The 26,724-nt window shown below is 43.4% G+C and overlaps 1 protein-coding gene across 3 annotated transcripts in view; it reads right to left on the reverse strand.

Annotated features, from left to right (window-relative positions):
- CRACR2A (calcium release activated channel regulator 2A) overlaps positions 1 to 26,724 on the reverse strand; it is a 138,830-nt gene that overhangs the window by 64,789 nt on the left and 47,317 nt on the right. For all 3 annotated transcript variants that reach the window (XM_017546061.2, XM_017546065.2, XM_017546063.2), the window contains exons 3-5: positions 17,955 to 18,236; positions 2,300 to 2,411; positions 1,003 to 1,186 (exon numbers count right to left, since the gene is read on the reverse strand). In XM_017546061.2, coding sequence (XP_017401550.1) covers positions 1,003 to 1,186; positions 2,300 to 2,411; positions 17,955 to 18,200 — 542 coding nt within the window. In that variant the 5' untranslated portion in view covers positions 18,201 to 18,236. The remainder of the gene's footprint in view (positions 1 to 1,002; positions 1,187 to 2,299; positions 2,412 to 17,954; positions 18,237 to 26,724) is intronic.

A 26,724-nucleotide genomic window follows, 5' to 3' on the forward strand; every position in this document is an offset into this window, starting at 1 on the left:
ATATATATATATATATATATATATACATATATATATATATATAATTCACAGAGCTTCAGCCTGCAAATCGTATATAAGTCTCTTCTCTCTTCATCATTTTCCACCATAGCCCCTTCTCTTCCCAAGCTCAGAAACATCAGCTGCAACCAGTAGGGCATTCCCGCCCTGCAGGAAACACACACCCAGCCCAAGACCTAGAAACCCCAAAACAAAAAGGCCAAAGGCAAGGAGTAAAGGGGCAGAAGGTATTACATGCTTTCAGGCCCTCTGTCTGGTTTCTACTAGCTATACATCACATTTTATTTATTTTATTTACTTAAATGTCAGAGTTTAGATCCATGTGTCTATTCCAAAGCACTTTTCAGGAAAAAAAAAAAAAAAGGTGGTGGGGGCAATTATGTTTTGTTTGAGGTCCAGCCATCTAAAATGTTCCAACTAGTGGCCTGCTAAGAACTGGTTAACTTTCCACCTTGGCTCCTGCACAAGCTTGGTTTGCTGTGGACACAGTGTGCAAATGCTTCCGTGTGATGGGCTTTTGCCAGGAAGGTGCCCACAGCTAGGGAAGCTGGGAGGCACGTAGCTCTAGAGACCCAGGAGTGGCTCTGCTGGGGGGTAAAGATGCTGGGGAGCTGACGGTGATAGGAAGCCTTAGGAAGAACTTCATGAAAAACCCTGAAGGCATGGTAAAGCCCCCTGATGCGTGAACGCCCCATGGGGAGAAGGCTGAGCCAAGGACTTGAGGATGATGCACTGCCCGGTGTGAGGAAGGTAGACAGGGTGGGAGAGAAGGAGAATAGGAATGTTTTCTAAAGAAAAAGAAATGTAAAAAGCAGAGACAGAGCCCAACACATGGCCAGGTCATCACAAATGACAGGCCCCAGCTGGCAGCACCATGGGCAGGGACCAGCACCACATGGTTAATAAATGTTAATTGTTGGATGGGCACAGGAAGAGGTTTCTACAAGGCTGGTCTCCATTCTATAAATCACCGTCACCACTTACTCTTCCAAAACCTTCTGGGCTCCAAGTCTGTCCATCAGCATCTGGAACTGGGCTTCCTCGTCTTCATCCATGTCTCCCAGACCCTCCTCCCCTCTGGACTGATACACCTGCTCTTCGTGGTGTTGGGCCACCTGTTCACCTGCATATTCCTGACTTGGGTTATTCTGGCTGAAGAAGAAGTGACCTAGGGGGCGCAGAACACAAGGATCTGAATCAGACCATACCCACTCAGGAAGAGCTCAGCTTTCTCAGCTGCCAGGGATCACTGAAGTTTCATCTGAGAGAAGGAGAGGGAAAGCCCTTCCAGTCCCAGATTCTGTGTCTTTTCCGCTTCCACAAGTACCGCACCAGTGACGCTAGAACCTGGGAAAGGCATAATGCAAGACAGGTATGGTGTCTCCTTTGTGGTTCTCAGTCTCTTAGCATCTGGCTTAGAATGCATCTCTTGTTGACTTCTTCTTTAAGCAGCAAGGCCTTTCCCTCCACTGCATTCCAGCACCCTGACTGCAGAGGCGCATATTGTCCTCCTAGTCATGCCTCCACTAGCATCACTAGACTTCACATCTACAAGCTCCCTAACAGTTTCCAGTGTACTTTCTCCATATTCATGCTGTCTGGTATTACAACACTCTGTCTTGTCCTCCTAAGCGAAGCAGAAGCTCCTGAAGGTCAGAAAAGGCATCAGATCCTTCTAAGAAAATTACATGGCCCCGCAGATGAGGCAGATGTACAGTAAAATTTGCCTTTGATATATCTGATCGGATAGTGTGTCTGGTTTCTTTATATTGTTCATAGATCTCAATTTTCCTTCCTCCAGGTTACCCTGAGAAAGGCTAGTCCATTCAAACCTTCTAGAAATTCCTCTGATAGCTGTCATCCCTCAACCTGGAAGATTCAGCCAGACTTGGGTAGGCATGAACCGTCCAGTTGTCCCACTTTCTGGCCACTTTTCTATCAAGGCAGAAAAGGAGAGGCTGCAAATCTCCTCACAAATCCCCCTTTTATGCCATGCCTTCTACAGAGCTTCTGTCCATCTCCCTTGCCAGTCCCAGTGGGAGGGAACTTGGTAGTGACAGTGCAGGGGGCACTGAGCAAGCAGCAATGTAAGCAGCTGAGGCAGGCATGTGAGGAGGCCCAAGCGATCCAGAGCCTGGAGACTATGCACCCCAGGTCCCTCAAGGAGGTCAGTAAAGCTTTACTACGTGCCCCCACCAGATCTAGAAGAGGCGGGAATACACCTTACACAGCGTTAGGTAGACCCATAACCCTGAGGTCTCCAGCACCCATCAGAACTTACTAAATCCAGTAGTGAACTCCTCTGGGGTCAGATAGCCATTGCCATCAGTATCCAGGGCATCAAACACATCCTCCAGTTCCTCCAGACTGAGCGGTAGCTCCTTATGCAGCCTCTGAAAACAACCCAGAGTGTACTGGTTAACGCTGACCCTCACAGTGGGGGTGACCTGGGACCGCAAAGCCTTCTTCCAAAATATGTCTAGAGTTTGGCGCAGTCCTACAAAAACCAGCTGCAAGATCCTGCAACCAGACGGCTTCACCATCCCTCTCCTCCTTTGCACGTTAGCACAGCTGCCATTGATTGGGTGCCTACTAATGTACGAAGCAATTTGCTAGGTGACTTATAAATAAATATTCAATATGCATTCATCTATCTCTCTGCATTTAATTCCTATGACAACGCTTTGAGCTAGGCACTATGATCTCTGTTTTAAAGATGAAGTTTCTGGTGACATTACATGCTCCAAAGTCACATGGCTAGTAATGACACAGCCAGGAGTCATGTCCAGTTCTGATTCCAAAGCCAGCACTCTCAACATCTGTAAAGGACTCAAACGGTGCAGGACCAAATGCTTTTAGGATAATAGCCATCGGCGCGGTGTTGTAAAGTTAAACATGATCATGAATGTAAAGCGTATAGCAGTGCCTGCGCAGAGAATGCATTCAATAAAAAGTAGTAGGGAGGCAGAGAGAGAGAGAGGAGAGACAGAGAGAGACTGAGAGAGATTCACAGCCCACTGGGGCCCCTCAAGGAGTGCATAGAAGAGCCAGGCTTCAAACCCTGTCTCCCCTGGTCTCCCCAAGTCCCCTTTCCTCCCCCGTTCCATGATGCAGGTGTGGATCATTTACTCCTAGAGTCCTCTCCTGCTGGAGGCCCCTGGTGTCCCAGTGCCTTAGCACTGCATTTGTAAGTGTCTGTGGATACATATTTTGGTCCTTGAGCTCTGAGGGGATGTGGGATAATTCCCCTGCATACCTCTGAATGACCCACACCGAGGCCCCAAGTCCGGGTTCCGCTCCTGCTCCCTGCTGACGGATAAGGAATTCCTAATAAGATGTCAACTGCCATTGGCTTAAGGCATCAAGCCCCCAAGAGTATTTGTGTGTTAAAGGGGACTGGACAGGATGGTGTGAGGAGGTCATCGCCGGACTTGAGGCTAGAACAGACTCAGACCTCACAAGGATGGAAGGGCAGAGACCAATTGATGGGTCCAGGAGCAAAGTAGTCGAGCTGCTGCTGCTCTCTTCTGGCCTTCTGCCTGATGTGCAGTGGCCCCAGGCCAAGGCTAATTTGCATAGTTGAAGCAAGTGTCTCCTTATGCCCAAAGATTCTAGGTGTCCAAATGAGAACTCCCCAGAGAGTTCATTATGTCTCAGCCAACCATCTTCCTTCCTCTCAGTTACCTAAGGGGTGACTATGCAAAACTGCCGGTGTGGAAGTGACTGACAGCTGAAGAGAATGAATACAGGGCTTTGCAGGAAGAAAAATATAAACAACCCAGCAATATAAAAGAGCTGGCAGGTGGGAAAGCCCATAACATAACTGGCAAGAACACTTGGCTTGATCCTATGGCAGTTTTAGCTGATAAGCCATAACGCTTAATTTGGCAGGTACATGCATTAAGGGGGACTGGAATGCATTACAAAGTGGGAGACAGGCTGACGTGGAAGCCATTTGGAAGAAGTGAATTAAATATGAATGGGCTTTTCAAAAATGGGAGGAGAGTGAGAGAGGGTGCAAAGATTCTAGAAGTACGTCTGCTTAGTATTCAGCAGAATCTCTGACGTATCAACAATCCATTCACCAGCTGTCTCGAAAGCTACAGTAGAAGAATACGGGGTGAGGAGAGAGTCGATTTCGCAAGCAGGGATCCTATGAGCTTCACTGGAAATCAAAGGCATCACACCTGAGGTATGGTAAAGGCGCAAGCTCCTGCCACGCTCACATTCTAGTCCTTCCTTGGGATAACCCTTCCTCCTTCCCCACCCTCAGCCCAGGATTGCCGGATCTGATTCAAAATGTGGTCTCTCACACTGGGCTGGAGCTACAAGTGAGCTGCAAGAAAATTCCAGAGATCAACGGGACCCTCCTCCACATGCCTTTCACCCAAACACCCCATACATCTTTTTCTCGTTGGCATGAACCAGGTGAGGCTAGTTCACAGCACGCCTTGGGCATCATTCCTGAATCTCACAGCACTTCCAACCCCAGATCCTCCCGTTGTCTAATACCAGTCCTTCTTGTCTACATCTGAAGCCAGTTTCCTCCTTCTGTTCTCAGCAAAGATGGGGAAAGCAATATTATAGGTTCCAAGTAATTCTTACTCTTCATGTCCAGGCAAATTAGTGCTGAGCGCTTCTTCAGCCTTCTCTGCAATGGTACTACACCTGATTCTTTAACCTTGTTTTCCTGGCCCTCTTTGAAAAATCTTTTAGTCTTAATAACCATAATTAGCTCTTATTTATCGCTCTGCTCGGGGCCTGCAGAGTCATGGGAAACCAGCTTCTTCTGGTATGGTCCCCGGTACTGTTTACATTTTTAACCAAGTGAGATAAGCAGGGTGGAGGGGAGCGAGATTATTTGTTCCACTGTACAATAGGTCTGTGAGGCTCTGAGGTTTGCCTAAAGTCACAGCGGAGACCACAGCTGGGAAAAGAATTGATTTTCCGGTCAGGGCTTGAGCAACTGTCTAACAGTTCTTCAGTGCATTCATTCTGTAATTCCCTCACCTTCATTACCTCCCACACCTACCCCTACCAGCACCACCAAAATCGTAACACAAAGTCTCTCTTGCCAGCACCACCAAGACGCAGCCTTCCAGAGATCCTGCCGCACTCACAGCATTTTCTCACACCCGGAAGGGTGGACCAGGGAAAAAGAGAGGCACGCGGAAGATCTCAGCTTCCTATTCATACTGCCCGTGCCCAGGAGCTCCTGAGAGCTTCGTGGCTCCTTTAAACACCAGCCTCACTCTTTCTTCACTCTCAGCTCCTGCATCACTTCCTCCGTAAGGCCCTTGCAACTCCCCAGGTTAGGTCGGGTCATACAAACTCCCCAAACTACATTTCTCTTCTTCATAAGTCTTACCTCCATAAGCATTTTATATATGGATACATGTGATTAGTTGATGAATGTCTGCTCCCTCAGTGCTCCCGGAACAGCGACCTCATTCGTTAGGCATTGTTGTGTCCCCAGGATCTAGCCCAATGCTGACAAATATGGACTATGTACGTAAATGTTGAAGGAAGGCATAAATAAGTGCTTGACTAAGAAGAATGGCAGGAGACCCTGAGCTCCTATGTACAGAGTGCTGGTCTAGACCTCACTCCTCCAGATCCTGACCAGCCCAACTGCTAATTCTCAGCAAGACTTACAGTGACCGGCAACCTTCCAGGACCTGGAACATGAAGCATCTACAGGAGCAGTACTGAGAGTTCATGCTCCAGAGCCACAGGAAAATGATGTCTTTTGTTGCATTCCAGCCAGACTCCATTACCTTCCTGGTCACCGGCCCAGAAACATACCTCATGTAGCTTAAAGCATACGGTTGCATAGCTTCAAACATGCTTCCATGACATTTTTATTAATGAGAAAATCAGAGGATATCCATGTTTATGTCCAGAATTACACTGTCCCTCCTTCTGGGGCATCCACAGCATTCTTTTCAGACCCCTGTTCCAGCACCAACTAACCTTTTCTCTGTGGTACAGCTCAGCTATACCAAATCAATTTAGGACAAGAGTGGGAGGTGGGAGGGCAGGATCAACCTTTATCTGCTTTGTGCCTTGATGTGCTTGGCTTGGGCTGATTACCTGGTATAGGCCAGAGTTTGTCAACCTCTATGCTACTGACATTTTAGAAAGGACAATTTTTTGTTAAGGAGGCAGTGGAGGGGAAGGTAAGGGAGGGACCATCCTGTGTAATATAGGATATGCAGCAGCATCCCTGGGCTTTTCCTGCTAGATGCCAGCAGCACTTTCCTCACCAGTCATTTCAGTCAAAAAGGCCTCCATACCCTGTAAGGAACATGGCTGTGCTTTGGTCAAGGATAGACCAAGGTAGAATGTTTTCATCCCGCATGACTCAGTGAGTTTAGAGCACAGGCATGTAACGCCATTTGTTATCACCGCCACACAGCCATAACATGAGAAGGCCATCACTTGGCTCTACGCCACTATTGTCTGTAAAAGGCATAATTGCCCAGTTGACACTGTGCAGGTGTGCTTGTGCCCAGAGAAAGTCAGAGCTGCCTTCTTTGTAGACAGACACTGGGGAGCCAGAACACATGCCCAAAGAGAGAAAGAGTTAAGCTGCTGATCCTGAAGGTAAGGAAGACCCAGCCACACCGCTGTGTGTGGGGGCCACCGGACTAAGCAGCCAAGACAGGGCGGACAGTGTGAGAATGCTGCTGCTGGATAAAACCATATTCACCTGACTATGGCGCCTCGAGTCTTCTTTCTGCTCACCCACCCACTCCCTCCAGACCTCAGCACAGGCCGGAACCTAACCCCAAGCATGACAATTGGCGTAGTCGTGAAAATGACACATTGCCTTATGTCCTCTAGGAGGCAAAAGTGCCGCCATTCATGTAGACTGTATACAAAGAAGAACCTTCCACTCATATCCAGCAGCTAGATATGAGTGAAAGGTTCCCTTTCCAGCAGAAATGCCCATTTCTTTTGTCTAAGACAGGACATACAACTTGCATCTTAAAATTGCAATGTGATGGTGCAGCCATTGTAAAAAATGGTATGATGTCTCCTCAAAAACTTTACAAAATAGGATTATCCTACGATCCAGCAATTCCACTTCCAGGCATATATCCAAAAGAATGGAAAGCCATATCACCATTATTCATAAATAGCCAATAGGTGGAAGCTACTCAGGTATGGACTGACACAGGAATGGAGAAACAAAATGTAGCATATACATACAATGAATATTATTCAGCCTTTAAAAATATTCTGACACATGCTACAATATGGATGAAACTTGAAGACATTATACCAAGCGAAATAAGCCAGTCACAAAAGGACAAATATTATATAACTCCACCTGTGTAGGATACCTTGAGTAGTCAAATTCAGAGACACAGAAAATAGAATGGTGGTTGCCAGGGTCTGGGAGTAGGTGAAATGAGGACACTTTTTTATGGGTCCAGAGTTTCTGTTTTGCAACGTAAAAAGAGTTCTGGAGATAAACGGTGGTCGTAGAAGAAAGTGAATGTACTTAATGTCACTGAGCTGCATGCTTAGAAAATGGTTACAGTGGTAAACTGTGCTTTACCACAAACACAATCACAGTGCGGAGGACATCAGGGCCGAGGCTGAGACGGGGTTCATACACAGTGCATTTCCAGGGATTCCCAGGTCCCCATCTCAGCGCTAAGTGTGGTACATGCTTAAGCTCATTCAATTCTCTTTTAATGCTGGGAGGTAGCTATAAATAATTCACAGCCGAGAAACTACAGCCTAGAGGGGTTAAGAGACTCTCACAAAGTCATGTAACTAGTAAGTTGCAGATTGAGGATTAAAACCCAAGTTAATTTACTACAAAAATCTTCTAAAGTTTTCTAGTTAACCTAAATCAGGAGTTAGCTAGCTTTTTCTGAAAACAGCCAGAGAGTGCACATTTGAGGCTTTGTGGGTCATTCGGTCTTTGCCACAACTACTTCACTCTGCCACTGCAGTGTGAAAGTAGCCATGGAAAATACATAAAAGAATGAGCACATCTGTGCTCCAATAAAACTTTACTTACAAAAACAGGGAGCAGCTCAGATTGGGTTAGTTTGCCAACTCCTCAGTGACTCTTAAGTTTAGCATAGACAAGAATTCTGGGCAGTGTTGGGGAGGCAGGTGCTTGGTGTTGGTAGACAATCCTTTTACTCCTCCAAAAAATCAGGGAAACAGAGTTTTTGAGGCTCCAGGTTTTCTCAGAGAGATTTCCTGCCCATCCTCTCCCCATCTCCTTCTCCCAGCTGATGGAGCCTCTTCACGCTCTCTGCAGCCTTATCCTCTGGCCTTCTTTCCTCTGAGGCAGGACTGACTCAGCCCCACATGAAGTTTCCAGGGTACTGCACCAGACCTAACCCTGCAAAGCAACATCTACCCCAATTCTGTCTGGAGAGGTCCCCATGAAACCCAGAGAGGTTCCTCATGGAGAACAGGGTGACACCTGAGGAGTCACCAGGGAGGCAGAGGACTGCCTAAACTCTGTTAATGCAGGTCAGTGTCCATCATCTGCTGTCCCTGGAGCAGAACATGTGTACGGGAAGCCTCGAGCAGAAGACTGCTGTGCTCCTAGTCTGAGTGCAATCCACCTTTGGCTCCTCCTGGGTTTCTCCAGGTTTCTCAGGGACCCCTATTAAAAACTGCTCAAGCATCCTGCCCTTTCTCCCTGTGGTCCCTGCTTTGGATGGGCTGGCTACTTACTGGTAGGCTCAGATCACGTGCCAGTCTCCCCCCCCCCTTGACAATTGTGAAGCCAATTTCACCATCCACAAATAGTTTTTTGTAATAAGAAGAAAGAAAAAAAAACACCCCTAGAGGAGGGATTTACTCCTCTCATTCCATTTTCCCTTCCTTCCTTCCTTCCTTCCTTCCTTCCCTCCTTTCTTCCTTTATTCCCTCCCTCCCTCCCTCCCTCCTTCCTTTCTTCCTTCCTTTCCTTCCTTCCTTTCTTTTTCTTCCTTTTTTTTTCTTTCTTTCTTTTTCTTTCTTTCTCTTCCTTCCTCTCTCTCTCTCTCTCTCTTTCTTTCTTTCTTTCAACTTTTAAGTTCAGGGGCATATGTGCAGGTTTGTTATATAGGTAAGCTTGTGTCATGGAGGTTTACGGTACATGTTATTTCATCACCCACGTGTTAAGACTAGTACCCATTAGTTATTTTTCCAGATCCTCTCCCTCCTGTCACCCTCCACTGTCCAACTGGCCACAGTGTGTGTTGTCTCTTTCTGCCATGTGTCCATATGTTCTCATCCTTTAGCTCCCACTTATAAGTGAGAACATGCATTTGATTTTCTGTTCCTGAATTAGTTTTCCCAGGATAATGGCCTCCAGCTCTACCCATGTGCCCAAAAAGATATGATCTTGTTCTTTCTTATGGCTACACAATATTCCATGGTATATATGTATCACATTTTCCTTATCTGGTCTACCATTGATAGGCATTTAGTTTGATTCCATGTCTTTGCTATTGTGAACAGTGCTACAATGAATATGCACACGCACGTCTTTGTGTCAGAATGACTTATATTCTTTTGGGTATATACTCAGTAATGGGATTGCTGGGTCCATGGTAGTTTGGTTTCTAGGTTTTTGAGGAATTGCCACACTGCTTTCTACAATGGTTGAACTCATTTACACTCCCACCAACAGTGTATACGTGTTCCTTTAGCTCTGCCACCTTGCCAGCACCTGTTTTTTTTTTTTTTTTTACTTTTTAATATTAGCCATTCTGACTGGTGTGAGATGGTACCTCATTGTGGTTTTGATTTGCATTTCTCTAATGATCAGTGATGAACCTTTTTTCATATGCTTGATGGATGCATGCATGTCTTCTTTTGAAAAGTGTCTGTTCATATCTTTTGCCCACTTTTTAATGGGATTGCATATTTATTATAAATTTAATTCCTTATGATGATGAATATTAGACATTTGTCAGTGCATAGTTTGCAAGCATTTTCTCCCATTCTGTAGATTGTGTGTTTACTCTGTTGATAGTTTCTTTTGCTGTGCAGAAGCTCTTTAGTTTAATTAGATTCCATTTGTCAATTTTTGCTTTTGTTGCCATTGCTTCTGGCACCTTCATCATGAAATCCTTGCCCATTCCTATGTCCAGAATTGTATTGCCTAGGTTGTCTTCCAGGTTTTTGTTTTGTTTTGTTTTGTTTTTAATAATTTTAGGTTTTACATTTAAGTCTGTAATCAATCTTGAGTTAATTTTTGTATACAGTGTAAGGAAGGGGTCCAGTTTCCATCTTCTGCATATGGCTAGCCAGTTATCCCAGCATTATTTATTGAATGGAGAGTCTTTTCTTCATTGCTTGTTTTTGTTAGCTTTGACACAGATCAGATGGTTGTAGGTGTGCAGCCTTATTTCGGGGCTCTCTATTCTGTTCCATTGGTCTATGTGTCTGTTTTTGTATCAGTACCATGCTGTTTTGGTTACTATAGCCCTGTCGTATAATTTGAAGTCAGGTAATGTTATGCCTCCAGGTTTGTTCTTTCTGCTTAGGATTGTCTTAGCTATTTGAGCTCTTTTTTGGGTTCCATATGGATTTTAAAATAGTTTTTTTCTAGTTCTGTGAAGAATGTCCTTGGTAGTTTGATAGGAATGGCATTGAATCTATAAATTGCTTTGGGCAGTATGGCCATTTTAACGACGTTGATTTTTCTGATGCATGAGCATAGAATGTTTTTCCATTTGTTTGTGTCATCTCCAATTTTTCTGAGCAATGTTTTTCAGTTCTCCTTATAGAGATCTTTCACTTTCTTGGTTAGCTATATTCCTAGGTATTTTATTCTTTTTGTGGCAATTGTGAATGGGAATGTGTTCCTGATTTGGCTCTCAGCTTGGCTGCTGTTGGTGTGTAGGAGTGCTAGTGATTTTGTACAAAGTCCTGAGACTTTGCTGAAGTTGTTTATCAGCTTATGGAGCTTTTGGGCTGAGACTGTGGGGTTTTTAAGATATAGGATCATGTCTTCTGCAAACAGGGATAGCTTGACCTCCTCTCTTCCTAACTGGATATCTTTTATTTCTTTCTTTTGCCTGATTACTCTGACCAGGACTTCCTACAGTAGGTTAAATAGGAGTGGTGAAAAAGGGCATCTGTGTCTTGTGCCGGTTTTCAAGTGGGGAATGCTTCCAGCTTTTGACCATTCAGTATGATGTTGGCTGTTGGTTTGCCACAGATGTCTCTCATTATTTTGAGGTATGTTTCTTCAATACATAGTTTATTGAGAGTTTTTAACATGGAGAGCTGTTGAATCTTATCAAAAGTCTTTTCTGCATCTATTGAGATAATCATGTTTTTTGTCTTTAGTTCTGTTTATGTGGGGAATTACATTTCTTGACTTGTGTATGTTGAACCAACCTTGCATCCCAGGGGAAAGCTTACTTGATCATGGTGGGTAAGCTTTTTGGTGTGCTGCTGGATTTGGTTTGCCCGTATTTGGCTGAGGAATTTTGCATTAATGTTCATCAAGGATATTGGCCTGAAGTTTTCTTTTTTTTATTGTGTCTCTGCCAGGTTTTGATATCAGGATGATGCTGGCCTCATAGAGTGAGTTAGAAAGGAATCCCTCCTCCTCAATTTTTTTTAGTAGTTTCAGTAGGAATTGTACCAGCTCTTCTTTGTACATCTGGTAGAATTCCACTGTGAATCTGTCTGGTCATTCGCTTTTTTTTTTTTTTTTTTTTTTGGTTGGTAGATTATTTGTTATGGATTCAGTTTCACAGCTTGTAATTCGTCTGTTCAGGGATTCAATTTCTTCTTGGCTCAGTCTTGGGGGGGTAGGTATCCAGGAATTTATCAGTTTCTTCTGGACTTTATGTAATGCCCTTCTTTGTCTTTCTTGGTTTAAAGTCTGTTGGTCTGAAATTAGGATTGCAACCCCTGCTTTTCTTCTGTTTTCCATTTGCTTGGTAGATTTTTCTCCATCCCTTTATTTTCAGCCTATTGGTGTCATTGCAAGTGAGATGGGTCTCTTAAAGACAGCACACCAATGGGTCTTGGTTCTTTATCCAGCTTGTCACTCTCTGCCTTTTAATTGGGGCATTTCGCCTATTTATATTAAGGTTATTATTAACATGTATGGATTTGATCCTGTCATGATGTTAGCTGGTTATGCAGACTTGTTTGTGTGTTTGCTGTATAGTGTCACTGGTCTGCATACTTAAGTGTGTTTTTGTAGTGGCTGGTAACAATCATTCCTCTTCATGTTTAGTGCTTCCATCAGGAGCTCTGGTAAAGCAGGTCAGGGGTAACAAAACCCCTCAGCATTTGCTTGTCTGAAAAAGGATCTTGTTTCTCCTTCATTTATGAAGATTGGTTTGGCTGGATATGAAATTCTGTGTTGAACTTTCTTTTCTTTATGTATGTTGAATATTGGCCCCCAATCTCTTCTGGCATGTAGGGTTTCTACCGAGAAGTCTGCTGTTAGTCTGATGGGCTGCTGTTTGAAAGTGACCTGACCTTTCTCTATAGCTGCCTTTAACATTTTTTTCTTTCATTTCAATCTTGGACAATCTGATTACTATGTGTCTTGAGGATGATCTTCTTGTGAAGTATCTGACTAGGGTTCTCTGCATTTCCTAAATTTGAATGTTGGCCTCTCTCTCTAGGTTGGGAAAGTTCTCATGGATGATATCCTGAAATATGTTTTCCAAAGTGCTTACACTCTCCCTATCTCTTTCAGGGACACCAATAAGTCATAGATTTGGTCTCTTTATATAATCCCATATTTCTCAGAGGTTTTGTTCATTCCTTTTCATTCCTTTTTCTCTATTCTTGTGTGTCTTATTTCAAAAAGCCAGTTTTCAAGCTCTGAGATTCTTCCCTCTGTTTGGTCTATTCTGCCATTAATACTTGTGGTTGTGTTATGAAGTTCTTGTAGTGTGGTTTTTCAGACCTATCCCATCAGTTACATTCCTTTCTATACTGGCTATTTTGTCTGTCAGCTGCTATATCATTTTATTGTGATTTTTAGCTTCCTTGAATTGGGTTTCAATGTATGCCTGTGTCTCAGATCCTCATTCCTCTTCATACCTTTTTGTCAGGTCAGCCATCTCAGCCCAGTTCAGAACCCTCTCTGGGGAGGTAGTGCAGTTGCAGACCCTCCGGCTTTTTGAGTTGTCAGAGTTCTTGCACTGATTCTTTCTCATCTTTGTGGGCTGATATTTCTTCAGCTTTTGAAGTAGTTGACCTTTGGATTTTTTTTTCAATGACCTGGAAGGTTTGATTGTGGTGTAGGGTGGGTTCAGCTGACTAACTTCATTTCTGGAAGATTTTAGGGGGCCAATGATCAGCTCCCAACTCCTGGACTGTGTGCTCTAACTCTGGGGGACTTGTATCAGGCCCTGTTTTTTTCTCTGGCTCCTCAAGGTTAGGAATATACTGTGCTGTGGGGGTGGGGGTGGGGGTGAGGGTGCTTCTGGGCCATTGCTCACTGTGTTCCAATGGGTGGTGTCAGGCAGCCAAAGCTTTTTGTAGAGCAGTGGCAGCTGGATCTGTCCTTCTCTGTATGTGCCAGCCGCAGCAGCAGCAGCAGCATGGTAGGGTGCATACTCACTGGCTGCCACAGGGTGTTAGTAGGTACCAGAGTGTCTGCCTCTGTGTGAGTGTTCATGACAGGGATGAAGGCAGCACAGTGAGTGCCTGTGTGCATAGTTGTGCTGGTGGTGGTGTTACGTGAGGGTGGGGCACTGGTTAGTGCAGGTCTGTGTGCACGCTTCCCACTGCCACAGGCAGGGGTGATCGCTCAGGGCAGGGGAAGGGTTTGCTGTTCTCTGTACCTAGTTTCAATTCCATGGCAGTGTTGGCATCAGAGTGGGGCACTGGCAAGGGTGTGGCTGGCTGGCTCTGTGCCCCCAAAGGCTCCAAGTGCAATGGTGGTCTGGCAGAGAAGAAACGCAGAGTGCACTCCCACCACAACAGAGGCAGAGCAGGGTGCATGTACATGTGAGTGCTGGCAGGGCAAGGAAGGCAAAACCCACCTGCACACATGTGCACTGGCAAAGTGATGTGGGGTGTTGCTGTGGGCCCAGGGGAAGCCGCAGTGTGGGGACAGAGCAGGCTGGCTGGTGAATGGTCTTACGGGCCACCCTACTGGAGTTCTCTGACAGTCAGCCAAAAGTCCACCAGCACAGGAGCCATGAGGCAAGCCCCCAGAGCACCTGCTGCTGCTCCACAAGCAAGCATATCCAGGCTGGGTCCCTGGGAGAGGCCGGCAGACCAAGGGGTGCTCAGGTCAGACCAGCCCTGCCTTATGGACAAGACTGCCCTGCAGAGTTCAGGTCTGACAGTTCACCTAGGACTAAAGTCTCCTATGGGAGCAAGTCGAGCCTAGGGAAATGGGTTTCTTGTAAAGCAGGTCAGTTAACAAATTCTCTTAGCATTTGCTTGTCTGAAGAGGATCTTATTTCTGTTTCATTTATGAAGCTTAGTTTGGCTGGATATGAAATTCTGGGCTGAAATTTCTTTTCTTTATGTATGATGAATATTGGCCCCCAATATCTTCTGGCTTGTAGAGTTTCTACTGAGAAGTCTGCTGCTAGTCTGATGGGCTTCCCTTTATAGGTGACCTGACCTTTCTCTACAGCTGCCTTTAACAGTTTTCTTTCATTTCAATCTTGGAGAATCTGATTATTATGTGTCTTGGGGATGATCTTCTTGTGAAGTATCTTATTGGGGTTCCCTGCATCTGGCCACGCTCTCCTACAGATGTTCCCACATCAAACCCTCTGGGCTCTGCATCAGCTAACATGGTGCCTCTACTTCTCTAAGCACTTTTCCCTGCCACTTCGAGTGTCCATGGTGGTTGAGGGGTCTCCTCCTGCTGGGGTTCTAGGGGCCCATGGATAGAGTGGGTTTCTCCTTGCCAGCTCAACTCAGCCATTCCCCTGGAGTTGTTGCGGGCTGGGAATGAGTCCCATGCATGGTAGCCCCATGCAGGATCCCAGCTTCCTCCCCTTTCAGCCCAGATTCTGTGTCTTTCTTCCATCCACCCTCAGTGTCTTCCCTTTGAAGACCTGTTAGGAGTGCAACAGTAATTTTGGTCCTTCAGTGGCAGCTGTTCCCCCTGGCTGCATCCATTGGCCATGTTGGCCAGCACTCCATTCCATTTTCAAAAAAAATGCAAGCTGTCCATGACTTTCTTCCCCCTTGACTTCTCCACTAGGTCCTCGGCCTCCTGTGTTCTCCCTTCCACTTGGCATGCAGCGTCTCCTTCCTTGAAGACCACTCACTGCTGTCAAGGACCTTTCCTCGTTTCTGAATTTGTGTGTATATGAAAAATGTGAGGCCAGGCTCATCCCTGTGATCCCAGCACTTTGGGAGACCAAAGCAGGTGAATCAGGAAGTCAGAAGATCGAGACCAACCTGGCCAACATGGTGAAACCCCATCTCTACTAAATACAAAAAATTAGCGAGGCATGGTGGCATGAGCCTGTAGTCCCAGCTACTCAGGAGGCTGAGGCAAGGGAATCACTTGAACCTGGGAGGAAGAGGTTGCAGTGAGCCGAGACTGCACCACTGCACTCCAGCCTGGGTGATAGAGCAAGACTCCATCTCAAAAAAAAAAGAAAGAAAGAAAGAAAGAAAGAAAGAAAGAAAGAAAGAAAGAAAGAAGAAAGAAAAATGTGAGCTCTTCCCCTTCCAGTTCCCATAAGGCTCTGCTGGGAGCCTAAGGGAGAAAAGGTGGTGGTGGCCAGGCCCAGGAAGCTGGACACCAACCAAAGGGGGTGACCATATGCACACCACAGCCCCACGTGGAAGTGACAAGCCAACAATACAGATGCCTGGAGGGCCGGCTCCAGGAGGGCCCAGGGACATGGGGACTTACTGCAGAGGGCCAGAGTTGACCGTGAGGAGCCATTTTTATTCTTCTTCACACATGTCCCTGAGCCCATCTTCCTTCAGAGGTGGCCAGTGGAAGCAGTCAGAGATGGTGGTTAAATGATGTGACATACTCTGTTCTCTCTTGACAGCCCTTGCTAGCCTAAGGAACTAAACATTTCAAATGCTTCACTGTCCACAGGTTCAGAAAAAACTTCAGAAAATTAAGTAGATGGCAGAAATAAATGCCTTGGATACCAACTTATCTGCTTGGTGGCTTGTTGGTTCCCGTGTCCTCCTGCCTGGATCAGGAGTAGGACTGGGGAGGAAGGCTGAGTCAGTATCTCTGGGACTTTATGTTTCTGACTATATTTCAAGTCACATACGAGTGACTTCTTTAACAGTTTATACCTAGTTTAAATTCCCCATGCCTCCTCCTCTCTTCATTAAAGAGTAGGGCTCAATGAGAGTTAATTAGGTTATACACAGCAAGAGAGCTGAGTTGCACAGTACACGTGGCCCAGAGTTGACCCACTATAAATGTGAATTACCTTTTTTTTCCTTTCTAGAGGGAATAATCAAAAGTTAAGCCTGATTTTAAAACTATTACCACCAGCTACCGCTACTGCAGACCTGTGAATGCCAATTATGAAGTTCACAGACAGGGGGTTGTCAAAGGTTTCCTCAAAGCACACTGAATCTGGCCTTCCATGTGGAGTGAGCCTTTGGCGAATGGGTTTTGGTGACAGAAACTTATTGGAGGAGTCATCACTGCAGAAGGGTGGGCTGAGCTGGTGCTGTTCCCTAGGTCTTTTCCCTCAATTCGTGCAGTGGTTGCACAGTGGAATAGCTCTTGGAGAAGCATAAAAGCACCATCATTTGGGGCCAGGGAGAGAAAGAACTGCCACACTTCACCTTGGGTCACAAGGCTCCTTTCTCAGCCTCCACGCGTCACAGCTCACGTGCATGAGCCGAATGAGGGTCTACATTTCATTGTCCAACTTTGGTACATTCTGAAAAACTAGACTTAAAGAAAGAGAACCCAGACGTTGCACTGCCTCCCACAGCACGGGGATGTATCCTTTCCAAAACTGCTCTGATGGAGTGAGTGACACAAAGACTGAGGGGAAAAGGGCTGCTTTCAAAGTACTCTAGTGGAGTCTGTGTTTCATTCACCCATGTTCAAGTGAAATCCTGACGACAGCATAAAGGACTTCAGTTAGCCACTGAGAAGTTTTTGAAAGTAAAGAAAGAAAGGCACCGGACCAGGAGTGGGCAAACTCTGCCCCTGGGCTAACCCAGCAATCCCCTACTTTGGTACAGCTAGTGAGCTAAGACTGATTTTTATATTTGTAAACAGTTGAAAAGAAATATCAAAAGAAGAACAATATTTGGTAACACATGGAAATTATATAAAATTCAAACTTCCTTGTCCATAAATAAAGTTTTATTGGAACACGGCACCCTCATTTTTTCACATATTGCCTATGGATGCTTTTGTGCTGCAATGGCAGAGATGAGTAGTTGTGATAGAGACTGTAAGGTCCACAAAGCCGGACACCTTTATTTTCTGGACCTTTATCAAAAGGCTGCCGGGCCCTGCACTACGCAATGGTGTGCGCTGATGCTTGGCTCACCACTCTCTGGAGAACCATGACCTAGTGCAATGTTCGGTTTGAAGGTGACAGAAATGCCTTCCTCCCACATTGTGACACCTGACACTGTACCTGTTCCCAAGGCACACACAGCAGGAATGACTTTGTTATAACTCAAGTTGATGCCTTTCTACTCTCAGTTTCAGGAGGTTCTTCCCTGTGTCTTACTTAAGTCCCTTAGGTTACTATTATCATTCCCCACAATCTCGGAGAGTTGCTAAGGCAGAGAAGGAAACAACCCTGGAGCCTGATAGCAAGTGAAAGCCAGAAAAAGAATGAATCCAGGAGGTCTGGCTGCTAGCAGAGTTTGGTCAGACACTCCTTCCAAGACAGAACTGATGGCATCTTTTCTGTTAAGCATGTCACCTCCCATGGGACAAGCCCTAACCCGAGACAGGAAGACATTTGGCATTCTCAGTGGGCAGGCCTACCTGGAACCCCGCTTACCTGCATGTCCCTCCTGGCGATGAAGCCTTTGCCTTCAGCATCACAGGTCTGAAAGAATTCCTGTGCCTTCCTCAGCATGACTAGCTGGCCTGGTGCCTGCTCCTGAGTCTCCCTCAGCTCCTGAGCCTCCCTCTGCTCCAGGCTGTCCAGGGGATGCAGGCGGGCTCCACTTCCCTTCGGCTTCTGGCCAGACTCCTGACCAGGTCTCTGGGGTCTGGAGACTACCCTTCTGTCAGGGGTGGCCATCCAGATTAGTCAGTTTCTTGAAGTCTTTTTCAGAACCTGATTTTGGAAGATGGGAGAGAGAAGTGGGTGTGGTGGGTTGGAGTGAGGCTGAAAAGAACGAGAGGGGATGAGAGGGAAGCACAGAGCCGCTCACCAGTGTGTCCAGGCATCTCTTAGCAACGACCTCTTAATTAGCAAAAGCCCAGGACAAGGGGAAAATACGCCATCACCAATAGATCAGCAAGCCCATCAAAGGGAGAAGGGAAGAGTGTGGAGAGAAGACAGACATCTCCAGATTGAAAGGATATGGAATAGGGGAAGCCTGAAAACAATTTCTCCCAATTCAAACAACAAAACAACAACAAAACGGACCCCGGTAGACCAGCTGCCATCTACAGAGAGTTTACCTAGACACCATGCCATGGCCTCTATATACATTTTGTTCACATAATTCTCACATCTCTCTGAGATAGCTATTATCATCTTCATTTTAGCAATGAGAAAACTGAGGCTCAGAGAGGGTTGAGTGACTTGTTCAATATCATGCAGCAAATCACTGCAAAAGCTGAGATTTACATCCAAGCTTGCGTAACCTGTATGATTCTTAATCCCACCCTGTCCCGACTCCTTAGCATTGCCGAGGATGGAAAGCTCCCCTCAGCCAGGTGCACTTGCTCCCACATCATTCACAGTCAAGTTCTTGGTGAGCTCTTGCCCAATGTCATAGACCTCTGCCACAGCTGTGAGCTCCGCAGTTTACGTAGGAGAAAACGTGCCCCAATCCATGTTGTACAGGATTTGCCAGGCCTGGTTTGGTGAGGTCCAAGGCTGTTTTCAGCCCAAACCAAATCACAAATCATACACCTCAATCAGGCTCTAAAAGACTCTGAAGGAGGGTTTTCAGAGGGTTTCTTACAATGTGATGTGGAAGAGAGCATACAGAAACCTGGCTTCTAGTCCAGACTCCACTGCTGCTTATGTGACCTTGAACAAGTCAGTATCTGTCTGGGCCTCAGCTCCCTTATCTATATAAGAAGACTGGACCTGTTTGTCTCTAAGTTCCCTCCTAATTCTGATCATCTGTAAGTCTGTGAAGTCCCACATCACAAAATGTTATTAATTATAAATGTTAATAAAAAACTGAGTCCATGGGATAAAAGGAAATAATAACATCCTCGGATTTTTTTCCATCTGAAGACTTTTTGGAAGTAGAATAGGTCCAAACTTTAAATACGTGATCACATTTAGAATTAAAAATATTGATGTACACTGCAATGCATTTTGTGGGGAGCTGGAGAAGGTGACGCCCTGAATCATATTTCCTGTGTCCATGTGAGTAAGAAAGGAGGGAAATAAGTGAATCACCAGGCAAGTTTCTCTGATTACCAGGCCCTAGGCCTCTGACTCAGCTAAACCATGTCCAAAGCAATCTAAAATCTGTTGATTTTAGTGCACATCTTCCACTTACCAGATTTGGCAAGAGCTGTGGGCCAGAGCTGGAAGAGCTCCTGGCCTCAGGGATCAACTTTATGTAATAGGGCCTTGCCAGAGCAGACCAGACCACACCTTTTGCTCTGCGTGGCTGGACATGTAACTCCCACCCTGACCCATCTGACCAGCCCATCCTCAGGAAATGCTCTTTCTTGTCATCCCTATGCGTGTGAACTGACCGTCACCTAATCCTAAGCAGATTTAACATTTTTATTCTATCTTCCCCACAGGGAGTTGCCTTGGATGCACGTCCTGAAGGGGCAGGGCCATCTCCATGGTTTTTATGTGCATTGTTCAGCCCACCTACATGGAGTGCTGCCTTTGGAAGGGCTTTTGCATAAAGATGGTGGTGACATGAGCTTCTGTAAATATACCACATGAGCAGAACAGGCTGCTGTCTTCCTGGTACCTTGCCAGGACTCCGTCTGCAAGGTCTCTGCACCCAATAGGCCCCACCTTACTCCCACCTGATGCTCCCAGGAGACAAGGTTAATAATATCTGTCATTCCTTGACTGCTTTCTCTTGCCAGGCCCCTAGCATACTTCATCCTATTGAACCTGACATCCTGCTATATGGTAAGTATGACTGGGATTCCCATCATACAGATGAGGCAACTGAATTTTGGAAAGGTAAATTTGGATCAAGGTCTAGCACAGTTAGAAACCTCTTCTGCTCTAACACATTACCTTCCTGGGACCCAGTTGTATGCTTTCTCTTAACAGTGTACTCATCCCCAACTGATCTAAATCATCTCCCAGAGGCATAGTCATCATTGTAACGGGAATGTCTTTAATTCATTCATCCATTCATTTATTTCCATCTACTGATTGCCATGCAGCAAGCCCTGAGCTAACACTGAGAAACAGTGTTAGGCGAAATAGTGAATAGGACATGGTCCCTGTCCTTAATGAATGAGTCTCTGAGAGTCTCTAACGGTGGGACTTCAATAGTGGTGACTGACATTGGGGGAAGATGTTTTGAACTGAGGCCTAACAATCAACTACTTCTGAATAGCTGTGTGACCTTAAGTGAGCCCTCAAGTCACTCTGGGCCTGAGAAATAGTAGAGAGGATTTATTAGCCCCAGATCTGAGGCTTGCTGGCTTTCTACCTTCCCTAGACCACTTTCCCTCTATCTCTGCCCACCTGGTAACAGGTGATGCATGACATGAAAGAGCCAGTCTAGTTGTTCTAGAGAAGTCAGCTATGAGCAACCGGTAGGCAGGCACCATGTCTTATTTGATTTTAACCACAGTTTCTAGCCTAGAATATAGTATATAGAAGGTGCTCACTGATCACTGAATGAAGGAAGACAAATCTTTTGCTGAAGTCTTCAGAGGAGGGCCTGCAAGCATTTTTATTTCAGGCAGGTAGCTCTACATGTGAAATTTTTATCTTATAATGAGTAAGTCTAGACTTCTGTTTCCAGAAAAGATGTAATATCAGAGCCTGGGTTTACCCTCCCAGTTGAAAAACCAAAAATCCAGACAGAATATAATTTTTAAAATGGTTTTCAAGACACTAGACATCAGGAATGAAGGATGGTGGTCCTTAACAGGAGCAGGCCTATAGTGAGCTGAGTGAATTCAGCCCCTACAGTACAGAATTTAAAAAGATATTTACTCATGAGCTAACCCTGCACTTACACAACCCTGAGAGTTAGTGCCTTCCTAAGAGTCAGCTGCTTACAGTACAAAATCTGAGAAGGCATTCACTCTCCAAGTTGTGCATCAATAGTGATTTCTGTCTTAAATGTTTTATTATAGGGGCTTCACTCATCTTACTCTAGTTCAAGCTCTATTCCTGAGAGATTGGAGAAAAACAAAATGAGCTCCAAGTTTGCCCCGTCTTATCGCCTAAAGAGTTTTTGGTTCGTGGCACAGGGAGGGGAAACACAGGTACAGCTTTGTAGACTAGCTACATTGAGGAAGTCCAACTGTATTCTGCCTACAGGAAATATACTTTACACATAAAGACACAAACAGTTAAAAGTAAAAGGCTGGAAAAAGATAAAACACATTAACATTAGTTAAGAGAATATTGCATATTAATATCAGGCAAAATGGATTACAGAAGGAAGAATATTAATGGGAATTAAAAAGTCATTTTAAATTGATAAAAGGCCAGTCCATCAATATGCTATAACAATGCTAAACATTTATGTGTCTAATAACAGAGCTTCGAAATACACAAAGCAAAAACTGATTGAACTGCAAGGAAAAATAGCAGTCACCATGATATCCAAAGATTTCAACAACTTTCTCTCCCAATAATTTATAAAACAAGTAGATAGCAATCAGTAAGGATACAGATGATTTGAACTCTATCAACCATCTTGACTTAATTGGCAGTTATAGAACACTCCACCCAAGAACAGCTAAATATACTTTTCAAATACACATGGAATATTGACCAAGAATCTCCATATTCTGGGTCATAAAATGAGTCTTAATAAATTTAAAGGATTCAATTTGTACAAAGTATGCACTCTGACCACAGTGGAATTACATTAGGAACCAATAACAGAGGGACCTCTGGAAAATGTCCAAGTATTTGGAAAGAGAGTAACACACTCCTAAATAACCCATAGGTCAAAGAAAAAAAGGAAAGGAGAAATGAAAAAGTATATTAAACTAAATGAGAAAAAAGCACAACATGTCAGCAGTACTAAGGAAAAAATTTATAGCACTAATCATACATACTCAGAAAGAAGAAAGGTCTGAAATCAGTGACCTCGGATTTTACCTTAAGAAGCTAGAAAAATAAATACAAATTAAACCCAAAGTAAGGAGAAAAAAATAATAAAGATCAGAGAAGAAAAAACGAAATAGAAAACATAAAAGCAATGGAGAAAAATCAACAAAACTAAAAGCTGGTTCCTTGAGAAGATCAATAAAGAGAGAAGACACAAATTACAATATCAGCAATGTGAGAGGTGATATCACTACAGATACTACAGACAGTAGAAGGCTAATAAGAGAATATTATGAATTACTTTATACCAACAAATTTGACAATTTAGATGAGATGAACAGGTTCCATGAAAGACACTAAATACCAAAGTTCACTCAAGGAGAGACAGATTACATGAGTAATTCTATATCTGCTAAAGAAATTGACCTGATAGTTAAACAAAAAATCTTCCCCCAAGAAAACTTCAGGTCTGCATAGCTAAATTGATGAATTCTATCAAATAATTAAAGAAGAAGTAATACCAATCCTACACAGACTCTTTCAGAAAATTGAAGAGTAGGAAATACTTCCTAACATATTATATGAGGCTACCATTACCTTGATACCAAAACTGAACAAAGATATTACCAGAAAAAATAGGCCAATATCCCTTATGAACACAGATGTAAACCTGCTTTAGGAAATTTTAACAGATTGAGTCCAATGCCATATAAAAAGGTAATTCTGACCCACCAGGGTTTATCCTAGAAATGCAAGAATGGTTTAACATTTGAAAATCAATAATGTAATTCACCATATTAGCAAATTTTAAAAGGTAAACTTTTTGATTATCTCAATAGATACAGAAAAAGCATCTGACAAAATCTGCTTCCGATAAAAACTAAGAGAACTAGGAATAGGAAGGAACTGGCCCAACATGACAATGGGCCTGTACAAAAACAACAATAGCTAACATCATACTTAAGGGTGAAAGACCAAATGTTTTGTCCCTAGGGTCAAGAAAAAGACAGGAATGTCTTTTCTTACCATTTCTATTCAACATTATATTGGAGAATTTAGCTAGTTCAACGAAGAGAGAAAAAGAAATAAAATACATTCAGATTGGAAAGGAAGAAGTTAAATTGTCTTTATTCCAAGACAGCAGAAGTGCCCGTATAAAAAAAAAATCTGATGAAATTCACAAAAAGCTACTAACTAATAAGTGAATTTGACAAGGTTGCAGGATACACACTCAGTACATGATAATCAATTGTACTTATCTATGCTAGCAATAAAAAATTAAAATTGAAATAAAAAATACCATTTACAATGACATAAAAATATGAGATAAGAATATATCTAACAAAGGATATATAATACTTATACATTGAAAACTATAAAATATCAATGAGAATACAAAGAAGACATAAAAAAATGGAGAGATATGACATGTTCAAGGGATTGAGAGACTCAATATTATTAAGGTGTCATTTCTTCCTAAATTCAATAGATTCATCTCAATTCCAGTCAAAATCCCACCAGGCTTATTTGTGGAAATTGATAAGCTAATCTAAAATTCATACAAAAATGAGAAAGACATAGAATAGCCAAAACAACTTTGAAAAAGAAGAACAAAATTAATTAGAAGACAAACGCTACCTGATTTCAAGACTTATTGTAAAGCTACAGTAGTCAAGACAGTGATACTGGCATAAAGCACACAAATAGATAAATGGAACAGAATATAGAACGGAGAAGCCAAAAATAGACCCGTGTATATAAATGATTTTTGGCAAAGATGCAAGGTAATTCAAAGGATAAAGCATAGTTTTTTCCAAAAAAAAATGCTACTGAAACAATAATTGGATATCTATTTGCAAAAAGAATTTTAATTCATAGATTGTACCATATACAAAAAATAATGTATAATGTGTCATAGGCCTAAATGTAAAACCTAAAAACATAAAATTTCAAGAAGGAAACATCTCTGTGACCCCAGCATAGGCAAAAGTTTCTTGGGTATAATAGCAATAGTGCAATTCATTTGAAAAAAAGAATGATAAATTGATCTTCATCAAAATTTGAAACATCTGCTCTTTGAAAGATAACATTTAAGTGAATGAAAAGCAAGCCACAGGCTGAGACAAAGTATTTTATAAAACACATATCTAATAGAGGATTTTTATCTAGAACATATAAGAACTTTCAAAACTTAATAAAACAACAAACAACCCACTTTTTAAAATGGGCAAAACATTTGAACAGGCACTTCACCAAACAAGATATAGGGATAACAAACAACCACATAAAAAGATGTTCACCCTCATTGGTTATAAGAGACATGCAACTGAAAACCACATGAAATACCATGACACACCTATTAGATTGGCTAACATTGCAAAGATTATACCAAGTCTTGGCAAAGATGTGGAGCAGCTGGAACTCTCATATATTGCTAGTAAAAATGTAAAACAGTAACACTCCTTTGGAAAACATTTGACAGTTTCATAGAAAGTCAAACAAATGTTTCCCATATGATCCAGCCATTCTACTCCTAAATATTTACTCAAGAGAAGAAAAGCATGTACACATACAAAGACTTAAACATGACTGTTCACAGCACTTTTATTTGTAATAGTCCAAAACAACAACTCAAATATTCATTGACAGGTAAATGGATAAAGGAATTGTGGAATGCTGTTCTTAATTAAAGGAAATGAACTGTTGGTCCTAAGCAACAAAATGGACAAATCTCAAAATAATCATGTGAGTGACAGAAGTCAGACAAAAAAGGCACATACTATATGATTTCATTTATATAAAACACTAAGAAATGAAAACATCTGTTAGAAGAAAAGAAATGAGAATAGGGAAGAGTGAGAAGGAGGGATTACCAAGGGGCAAGAGGAAATTTTGGGGGATGTGGATATGTCTGCTATCTTAAGTTCATGAATATGATATATGATCCCATGATAGTTTCCTGGACTTATCTATTCATATACACACATATATACATATATACAAATATATATTAAAACTGATCAAATAGTACACTTTAGATATAATGCAGTTTATTATATGTCAATAGCTCAAAATATCTATTTAAAAAAAAAGAAGAATGGGTCTGAGTCAGAAACTTCTGTCTCCCAGGCCTTGCAATCTAGCCTGGCCCATTGTATTTATCCCAGGAGCCTGATTCTGCCTTTCACATTCAACTCTGGCATGCAGGAAATGGCTGAAATTAAGTAATTTCCCTATGAAAACTTTCAGTCTGTTTGTGCAGGGAGCTAAATAAACCCTACAAATAAAGAATGAGGGCAGAGCCCCTTGTGAAGACCACTGATCTAACATGACTTCAGCCTCTTCTCTTACTCTGTGTCCCCTGGCTAGGTCTGAAATCTTTGCTGAGCATCTGTGGCTTTCTTGAGAGCAGTGGAAAACAAAACAGCCAAAGTGCTTCTACTTTCATTTCCAAATAAAGTGGAAGCCCTGTGTAAGCTCAGCTGTCTCCCATTTGGATGAAGCCCAAGGATGCCTTAATCTCAGGGCTAGACACAGCTTTATGTCTCAAAGATTTTCCATTAGACCGACAGACAGTAAGTACATCTATAAAGGAGGAAATGGTGGAGTACATTCTAAAGGCAAAAGGAAAAGACCATCACAAGGAGAAAAGAGAAAATGCTTTTTATCTGCCTGACTCTGTGGGAGTTTCCAGGCCACTCTGCTCCCTCCAGAATGGTTCCAAAAGACTTTATAAACAGATGGGAATTATCCAGCCCTTAAATACTTCCAGGAAGATTTCCCAGCTATCCAAGGTAATTCTAGCAGCTTAGTAACTGCTACAATCAGAAAGTTCATAGATCAAACCTAAATCCCTCCTAAGGGTTCTAAGCTAATTTTCCCCTTACTCTGGGCTCAGTGGAAATAGAGAACAGCTGGTATCTCCTTCCACATCACACCAGTAGCAAACCTGAAAGCAGCCGCTAAGTCATCCAGATTTCCCTTGAATCTCTCCTGCAGCACAAAGTTAGGAAATCGAAAGCCCAAAAACATCTCCAGGATCCATTCACATCTCTTTAATCACCCAGGCTTCAGTGGGAGGAATCCTCCATATGCACCAGTACCCGGAAGCCCCTGTGACTAACTCTGAGCTGGCAATGTCTGATAAAGGCAAAGAGATAGATGTGTCTCGTCAAACTGCAGAGGGGCAGGAGGACTTGGGATTAGTATCTGATGCGGGTGCAATCTTGTGGGATGGAGCCCTTAAACCGTGGGGTCTGCACTAACTCTGGATAATGTCAAAATTGAATTGAATTATAGGATACACATTTGGTGTCAGAAAAAAAAAAGACACTACAATATTTAACAATCAATTTTCTGT

Source organism: Cebus imitator, unplaced genomic scaffold (genome assembly GCF_001604975.1).
Source record: "Cebus imitator isolate Cc_AM_T3 unplaced genomic scaffold, Cebus_imitator-1.0 Scaffold187, whole genome shotgun sequence".
In the NCBI taxonomy this organism is placed as follows: Eukaryota; Metazoa; Chordata; class Mammalia; order Primates; family Cebidae; genus Cebus; species Cebus imitator.